Here is a 10,021-nt window from a genome sequence, read left to right on the forward strand (position 1 = left end):
ATCTCCCATTTTATGCTATTATATTGTCGAGTCAACAGTCAACATTGTAACAAGTAGTTCTACCTATATATCAATGTATCATACTATCATACTTTAACGACATCTTTACCTCGAGTCCTCTACTATTAGCCGGATCATTTGGTACACGTAGGTATACACTTTTTTTTCAATATTTTGAAAGTACCTATTACCTAACATTAGACAATTTGTTCCTAGTAGAGTTAAAAAGAAAAATACTTTGACAGGTACTGAAGAACAAATAGTGTTGAATCGAATAAAATATAAAAAGTAATTTAACAATAGAATAAAGATTTTTTTTATCAAATACGATTAAATAGGTACATTTTATTTAGAAATATAACATATTATAAGTACCCAAAACATTTTTAGCAATACTTTCCAGAAAACACGGTATAAACAAATTATTGGGCGATCAATAGTAATCAAGTAGTAATTGTAGTAGTAATTGTGCTTTGATTTTTGACTTCAGACTCTCTTTGAAAAGGAAATTGAATCTAGTTGGTACTTTGGTGGGTCAAAAGTAAATTCTTAGCTTTCAAAATCGTCAGGAAAAACCCTGAAATAGTTACGGAAAAACCAGAATTTTTACGCATAACCATTTTTCGACAAAATCGATTTTTTGATTTTGCTGTAACACAAAAACGAATCATTGTAAATATTTGAAATTTTCACCAAATGTTTATATTAACGTTATCTATCATAGACATATTACTAATCTATAATGGTAATATGTCTATGTTAACTATATATGATTAAATACTCAAAATATTTAGAATTTTTTTAAACTATTTATAGAGCATTGAAATTTTCGATTTTTTTTCTTGAAATGCCGAAAAAAACCATTTGGCATACCAAAAAATCTTAAAAATTTAATACAGGGTTAATTAAAGATTTTTCTTATTGTAGTAAAAAAATCAAAAATCATTAGTCACTATCTAATTAACTAATTAAATTTGTCACTGATAAATCAGTACGGTCATGTATTCGCCGTTATCTCACGATATCAAAACGACTAACACCATTATGCCGAATAAAATTAAAACTGTCACCCCACTAATTATTCAAAAGTCTGGTATACAGAGTGCGTAAAATCACTCACCTAATTCGCCTACACAATCAATTCTAAATGATGGTTTCATCACCTTCACTGGATGTCTGGATCCAAACGTTTCTTATCGCCATCTCATCACCAAATGTAGTCAACCACCACCAAAAACAATAAAAATATGTTTTAAAAAACGGATATTCACCGTTTCGAATCAAATCGAGCAATCTGTTAATCTTGATAGCAAATCAAATAAAATGGAGCTAGAACCCGAACAATGAACATCTACTCCCATCACAGCAGCGAATCGCGGACAAAAAGTCCGCTTTAAAAAAAGTTGGACAAAAAGTCCGGATTCAATTTTTATAGTCGGACAAAAAGTTCGAGCACATTTTTAGTGTCGGACAAAAAGCCCGAAAATACAAAATATTTTGTATACCTAATTAATATTTATTTTAAAAATTAAAAAATACTGTACAGTGTACACATATTATTATATTTTCGTATAACTAATACAAATATAACGGAAATCCACTATATCTAGTACATAGTACTATAGTAGTATAGTTAAGTATACCTATAATAATAACAAATTTATATTTTTTTAATATAATTATGATTTACAATTTTTTTTTAGTTTTAGTTTCGATTGACGTATTTTTAAATAAAATAAAATAAAATAAAATTCATTGTTTGTTAAAATGTATTTATTTACAAATAAATTTTGATATTGTTGTTCTAATATGTTGTAATATATTATATAATTATAAATGAAAATAAGAAATTAGAAATAAATATAAAGATATAAGTAATGTGTATAATATATAATATCTACAAACATTTTAAAATTTTTAAATTTTTAAAATAAATAATATTAGTTATATAAAATATTTTGTATTTTCGTACTTTTTGTCCGACACTAAAAACTGAATCCCGATTTTTTGTCCAACTTTTTTTAAAATGGACTTTTTGACCGATTACCCATAACAGCATCATCCCTCTCCAATTTTCATTCGTACAGTAAATTATTTTAATGCATTCTGTAATAAGTGTAAATGTGTAATACAATCAAAGAAGTAACAATTACTAATAGCAGAGCGTACAGTTCTCTTCTAAAAGTTCAATAAACGGTGTAAAACCTTTCCGAAGCACGACAAAAAGCCATTCGACAAATCACCATCCGACAAAAAGCTATGTATACCATCATAAATAATGTGTACAGTAATTAACATTTTTTTAGCGACAAAAAGCCACCTAATGGAATTATAATTTATAATTATTTTTTTAAATTTTTTTGGCGCCAATTCGTATACAAATGTACTACCTACACTAATTGTTAAATTCTAACCGTGGACTAATCGTTAAAATATCGAATCTAAGATAAAAACAACACAGTGAAAAACGTTAATTTTGGTTAAAAGTTATTATATACAGTGAAACCTCTGAATAGCGGACACTCTCGGTCGCCGAAATTTTGTCCGCTTTTTAGAGGTGTCCGTTATTTAGAGGAAAACATTTTTTTTAACAAATAAATAAATTCAATAATTTTATTTTATATTATTTTTACATTAATTAAATACACAATAAAACTAACATTTATGAAAAAAAACCAGTTACCTACATTTTTATTTTATTTTTACATTAATTAATTAATACATCATAAAAAAATAAAAACTTACATTTCTGAAAAAAATCTGTTATTTAAGTTTGTTTATTAATTGTAGGCGTAGTTATTTCGTATGTTAAGGCATTTTCTAATTAGATTATGTTTGAAAACAATGAACTATTCTGTACCTCGATAGAAGAAATATATAATATAACTTAATAATTCAGGTTTTTATTCAGGTATTCCAAAATAATTCTTAATTTAAGATAAAAATAACTAATATCAATGTCATAAAATTGTCCGTTATTTAGAGAGTCCTGTATTTAGAGGTTTTCCTTTACATAAATAGTGAAAATGTTCGCGTCCCCGAAAAAACGTCCGCTATTTAGAGGTGTCCGTTAAGGGAGGTTTCACTGTATCTATATTAAATAAGTAATAATATGTAAGTTAGGTTAGGACAGTTAGGTTAGGCTAATTAAATAAGTAAATAATAATAAAAATAAATTAGTTATCATCATATCGAATAGTATATCAGTATATGACACGACAAAAAACGACAATGTAAAAAACGTTAAATGCATTGTAATGATTTAAAAATATGGTATAAGGTTCTGAATTTCTGATTTAATATTAGTATATAAAAATTAATAAATAGTATTTAAATTGATATTCTTATATTAGCTCATTACTTTATATATTTATTAATATTTAATCTTAATTCGGGGTGAGAGTAAGAGAGTTTTCCTTTTATGTAAATAATGTATATATACGATTATATATATTATATGTGTAGTATAAATTATGTTGAATATTTAGATATATAATCATATATTACCTTAATTCTTACGAAAATTGTTATTTGAAATAATATTCTCAAATTTTGAATGGATTAGGAATCAATGAAACACGAAAGTGAATTATGAACAATATTTTAATTTAACAAACTAATAATATGATATTATATGAATAGCGACAGCTGACATGATATTGACAGAGTATGCGACTGAGCGCCTTACTGAGTATTTCTTGTACTTTTAAGGAAAATGTTGTGGGATGCTGCCCATATGCTGCATATACTATTAATCAGGGCATAAATTGCAGCATCTCACAAAGCATAATTTGCATTGTGTAAATGACATTTGATAATAAGTTATTTTTTTTTTTAATTTATCTACAATTCTAAATGTTAAAATTATATTATAATATCAGAAAATGTTATATATTCAATTATATTTAATTTTTACACTTAAATTGCTAAATGTTAAAATTAATTAAGTCTAACTAATAATGATACATTATATATATCATATTACAGCATTTAACTTTAAAATTCCACAATGACATATGATTTTATTGATATTATCAGTTTAAAGTGAGTTATGAACATTTTAAAGTTGTTATATTCTACATAGATGCAACTCACTTTAAAATAATAATATCATTAAAAGCATATGACGTTGTCTAGATAATATTCTTACCGTTAAATTTGATAATAGGTAAATTTACTCTAATATTAAAGCTAACGTCACAAAATGTATTCTGCTGAACGAAAATTTGTTATGATGTACGTTAGTAAGACAGAGACAACACAGCGGGTATGGCGTCCTCTTAAATATAAAATATATATTATAATAAGTCAATTGTTAAATTAAATAAATAAGTACTAATAAAAATAAATTATAGCTTTAATTAGGTTAAAAATTAAAATATCTATAGATATCAAATAGTATATGCCAGGGGTGGCGAACCTATACGGCACGCGTGCCAAAGGTGGCACGTCGATCAAATTTCAATGGCACACATGAAAAATTGAAATTATTAAAAATTATACTTGATTATAACTGTTATAAGAAATTCAAAGGAACAAATTATATATATTTTAAAAATTATAATTAAAAAAAAAGGTGTGCTAACTTAATAAAATAATACATAATAAATCACTAATCAGTAGGTAACTTTATTTTTACTCTTAGAAAATTGAATTTCTTTTGGGCACGTGAAAAATCTTCAAAACCTTGATTGGGAAAATTTGGCACTTGACACCAAAAAGGTTCGCCACCCCTGGTATATGCTATTATGTACATGAAGTTGCCCCCCCCCCCACCACTTTGTCCGATCGATTTCAAAATACTACCAAACAATTGCAAATAATTGCAAATCTTTTTTTTATATTTTTTTATAAATTTTTCAACTTTTTAGCCAACCCCCTCCCTTCACTTTGTCCGATCGACTTCAAAATACCACCAAATAATTAAAAAACGTGTACTCACAATGGCCTCCTTTATAAAATTCGTTTCCTATCAGCCCCTTATTTTTAATAATAAAATCATTATTTTTATGTAATCGTTCTTTCGTCGTTCGTTGCGAGGACGAATATTCTTACAAACCCATCACATTAAAGCAGATGTCCTTCAGGCCTTCAGGGTAGTATACTATAGCTCCCACACTCTATAACTTTTTACTTCTGATATTCCACATTCTGATGACACCACTCTTGCAACGTTTGCTGATGATAGGTATAATATTAACAAATGTCAACCTAACTGTAGTGGCGTAGTCTCCTCTGCACTCCAAACACATCTTACTGTAGGTATACTTCAAAATCTGCGGAGAATTAAAATAAATCAGAACAAATCAACGCATATTAATTTTTCCCTACGTCCAGGCCTTAGCCCCACAATGACCCTCAATAACGACATGATTCCCCAAACAAAAGTTACTCGCTATCTTAGAGTCTACCTCGATAACAAACTCACTTGGGTCAATCACATACAAACAAAGAGAAAATCTTTCAATTTCACAAAATTAGACACCTTCTCAAATCAACTCTTCCACTCAATACTTAACTTTTAATTTTTAAACAAATTATCCGCCCTACTATGACTTACGGAATACAGCTTTGGAAAACACATAAAAAAAAATCTAATATTCAAATATTTCAATTCTTTCAATCAATTAGCCTTCACCTCATCACAAATGCCTCCTGGTACGTCAGTAATCTCATCCTTCACTCAAACCTCAATATTCAAAACAGGTATTCGTTAAGTATGTGACCTACCGAGCGAAAATCGAGTTTAGTATGTGATCTACCAAAACGATTATTTATACTATTATTATAGGTATACGGACAATTGATGACGGACAACCTATGCTTGCTTATCTGTATAATTTTATTATATTAATATTATATAATATAACTACCGATCTATTAACAGGCAAGATACAATTTTTTTTAAATTTTTAAGTGATATACAAAAAGTATATTGCCAAAAATAATTTAATATTTATATATTTATAAATAATTTTATGACTGACGAATGAAAAATCACGTAACTATCACGATTATTATATTATTATTATGACCACGGATATAGATATCCGTGATTATGACTATGATTAGTATCTGTTATATTAATTTTGTAAAGTATTCAAATACAAGTATTTCTAATATTTTTTAAAAGTATTTTTCAAAAAAATTTAACAAAAATGTTAAAAAAAAAATGACATATCCTATTTTATAAGTGGTCGGTATTGGTATAAATATTAATATAAATATTTATAATAAAATAATTTTATGACATTTTTTTACACCGATATTTTGTTGACTGATATTGAATGTAATCTGTAATAATCTGTAATAATAAAATAACTTAATTTTATGATTTTTAATGACTGTTTTTCAATTATTTATTATTTAATTATCGGTCCAGTAGGTCATGCATATACTAAACGAATACCCTATACGGTAGGTCACATACTAAACGAATACCAAAATATCCATACTCTAACATCTTAATACTATAAACTATTCCATCAAAACACACTCAACCATTCTAATCCACTTATATCCAATCATTCCAATCTCTCCTCCTCCCTCATAATTTCTGGAAACCCTCCATGCCGTCTTAAGCAAAATTGACCTAGGGATCTCCTGAATTTCTAAAAAAATCATCTCTATTACATATTGTATATATTTTTTAAATAAATAAAAAAAAATTTTTTCCTTTATTTCTTAATTATCTGGATTATAAATATTAAATTATTTCATATACTTATAATAATAGTAACTTATAATTTATCAATTGTATTTTGTTATTTAACACATTTTAAAAATCATTTATTATTATTGCAAAGTACTGTTACTAAGTTTAAACTTAAAATTGTAATTTATTATGATTTTTATAGTGCTCCCATCTTTATTTTGTCTATTAATTGAATAACATTAGGGTAATAGGGTTATTATTTGCACCATATCGTTGACGTATACGGCCGAATAAAAACTCTATGTGATCCTGAGAACCTATAAGTTAAAATATATTTAAAATTTAAATTTTGGGTAAATATCAATTCAGATATTTTAAAAATTGGAATGACTGCAGATGCAAACACTATTATAAAAGTTTTTTTATTAGATTTAAAATTAAATTTATTTTAAAATTTTAAACTAAATAAAAAATGAATAAATTTATCCTTAATACATTTTATGTTAGACTTAAAAATTGGACTTTTTTATAACCTTTTAGAAGAATTTAAAAAAAATCAAATATTTGGTCTATATTTCTGCAATTTGCAAAAGTTAATAGTTTCAACACACCTTGAAAATTATTTATAGTTATTATTTTTTAAATATTGAAGTGCATTGGCTATTGAAGAACTCAACAGTTTTACAGCTATTTTTACCTTTATTTTATTTTGTTGCCAATTAATATGTACATTAGAAATTTATTTGCAAATTTTAGAGATAAATTAGCTAAAATTCATGTAAACATTCAAAGAACACCACTTAATTTCTCTTGTCATAGATTCGATAACCAAAAAATTCCCTAAGGTGTTATGAGCTAATTTAATCATATAACAAGCATCTGGTGTAAAAAAAAATTTAAAGACTTAGTCTTTAAAGCTTGGAAAACCTCAGAAAAAAATCACTGTTCACTAATGAAGTCCACGGTCAGATGGCAGTTGGATGGGGAAGTTTTGATACCTATTGTTCTAAAATAATATTTATATTATATACATTTTTTAATATTTATAATATTTATATAATAATATATTATGTTATTGAAAATTTTAAATATATAACTTTATATAATCTTTTTACTTTATATTTTATTTGTACTTTTCTTGGAGTTATTGCTAGTTAATACATTATTTATGTAATAGCACAAATAACATTATTTAAAAAAAAAATTTTTAATTTAACTTTCATCATTATTTAATTTTTAAATTTTTTTCAATAATAGTACATATTTAATTTAAAATTTCTCTGCAAAAAAATTCATTAGGTACATCAAATTGAATTTCGAACGAATAGATAGTTAATTAATTATTTCCTATTATTTATTTTATTACTTTATTAGGTATTAAAAAAAAAAAAAATGGTACCCATTTAAAGTTTTATGAGAGGTGACATGGAGAAGATAGTGTAAAAATTGAAGTAATACACCTAGGTATCTCTTAAATTGTTGGTCCACTAATCCTCCCTGAAAACTTAAATACTTATAACTTATAAGGTAGTTTGGTTTTGGTAGAACTTGTAACTAATGAACTTCCCGTTCCTATTCACTATTAGAAATTATTCTTAAAATAATAAATTATAAAAATATTTAATACTATTTATAACATATCAGTGTGATAGATACTATAAACTATTGAGTATTTGAGTACATCTTACAAAATATAGCCAATATAAATGGATATAATTTTTATAATTAACCGGAAATTGTGTATTAAAAATGGCTCTCAAAAAGAATATTTTAATTTTAAAACTATTAGAGTAAATAATTATGTAGTCATGTAGAAATTAATTTTTAGAAAATAGGTTCTTTCTAAATAATTATGGTCAATGGTCATTACAAATACAGTTACGTACTTGTTACTATTTATAAAAATACACAGTTACGTTTTACACAGCAATGTATTTTATACTAGTATTATACATGAAAGTAATAAAAATGTAGTCAAAACATGTTTTTTCTCACATCACTCAAAAATAATTATTTTCTTGTAACCTTATTAAAATTATCAAATACAAATTACATAAGTACCTACTTAATATTTTTGATGATAGCCATTTGTGAATACTTTTTAGTCATTGTATTACATTTTCAAATATATGTTCATTAAATTATTAAAAAAAGACATATTTACACTATAGTATTATCTATTATTTTAAAATTAAATCAATATGTTTGCTTTAAGGACTCTTTACAGAATTTTTAGTATTTGTTTATTAGATAGTTTAAAAGGTATATTATGTTGAATGATTTAATCATATCATCAACACAGTTAAATTCATAATTAATTTTAGTGTATAGTTGAAGATTAAACATAAATATTCATACATTTCAAAAATACTATAATATTAATATACAATCACATAACAAAATTCATTAATAACATATTATAAATTATTATATTATTTACACTAAAAACACAGGTAAGTAAAATACAATCAGTCAATTTTTACTGAAAATGACGCGCCACAAGAACATCCATCCTGTGCTTTTGGATTCCTTATTAATTTAAAAGCAGCTCTGATCAACTGTTGTTCATAGTCAATTGTTGATCCTTTGATATAATTTAAGGAAGTTGTATCCACTACTATCTTAATACCTTGCTTTTCTAATATGCAGTCATCTATTGCAATAGTTTTATCTAATTTAAACTTGTATTGATATCCTGAACAGCCACCGCTCTCAACACTTAGACGAAGGAATTCATCTTGGTCACAAATAGCTTCAAGACGTCTTATACAATCATCAGTTACTTTTAAGTCTTCTTCAGCTAGTTTTGATGAAAAATTTCTGATTGTCTGTGGACCCATTATATACTTGAAACACTTTTGAACATTTTTAGCCATTAACACAGTAAATGTCATCTTAAGTTTTATTACAATTAATTTTAAACAGTTTGATTTTAAATAAACCAATAATTATTAAATTATTATTTTAGTAATTATTAATAATTAATTGTGTATAATATTATCTTATGGTTCGTTTTTGGTTAATAATATGATAAATGATATACTTTACTAGTTTAGGTATTTTTTATCGATAAAATATTAACTTTTGAATTTTGAATTAGAAAATAGAAACAATAAAATAAATAGTTTTGACTAGTCTTATTTAGAGAATTTGTCAATGAAATTGTCATTTTTTTTTCTTATTACAAATACTGCATTTGATTTTGAAAATAAATAAATAAAGTGTTGTTGGTAACACCATTAACAAATTTTGAATAGGATTTTTATCTATAGATTATCTATAAGATATTATATCTTAGTTCATGGGCGATAACAATAACTATAAAGATAAGAACGTATTTGGTCAAAAATAAATTCTCATTTATAT

The 10,021-nt window shown here is 25.3% G+C and overlaps 1 protein-coding gene across 1 annotated transcript; it reads right to left on the bottom strand.

The window, feature by feature from the left end:
• Window positions 1–9,010: 9,010 nt before the first annotated feature.
• On the bottom strand, window positions 9,011–9,795 carry LOC132931597 (iron-sulfur cluster assembly 2 homolog, mitochondrial). Its single transcript, XM_060997468.1, has one exon. It carries the CDS (start codon window positions 9,547–9,549, stop codon window positions 9,124–9,126), a length of 426 nt encoding a protein of 141 aa, XP_060853451.1. The 5' UTR covers window positions 9,550–9,795; the 3' UTR covers window positions 9,011–9,123.
• Window positions 9,796–10,021: the final 226 nt, after the last annotated feature.

The sequence above is a fragment of the Rhopalosiphum padi genome, chromosome 1 (genome assembly GCF_020882245.1).
Source record: "Rhopalosiphum padi isolate XX-2018 chromosome 1, ASM2088224v1, whole genome shotgun sequence".
Classification (NCBI taxonomy): Eukaryota; Metazoa; Arthropoda; class Insecta; order Hemiptera; family Aphididae; genus Rhopalosiphum; species Rhopalosiphum padi.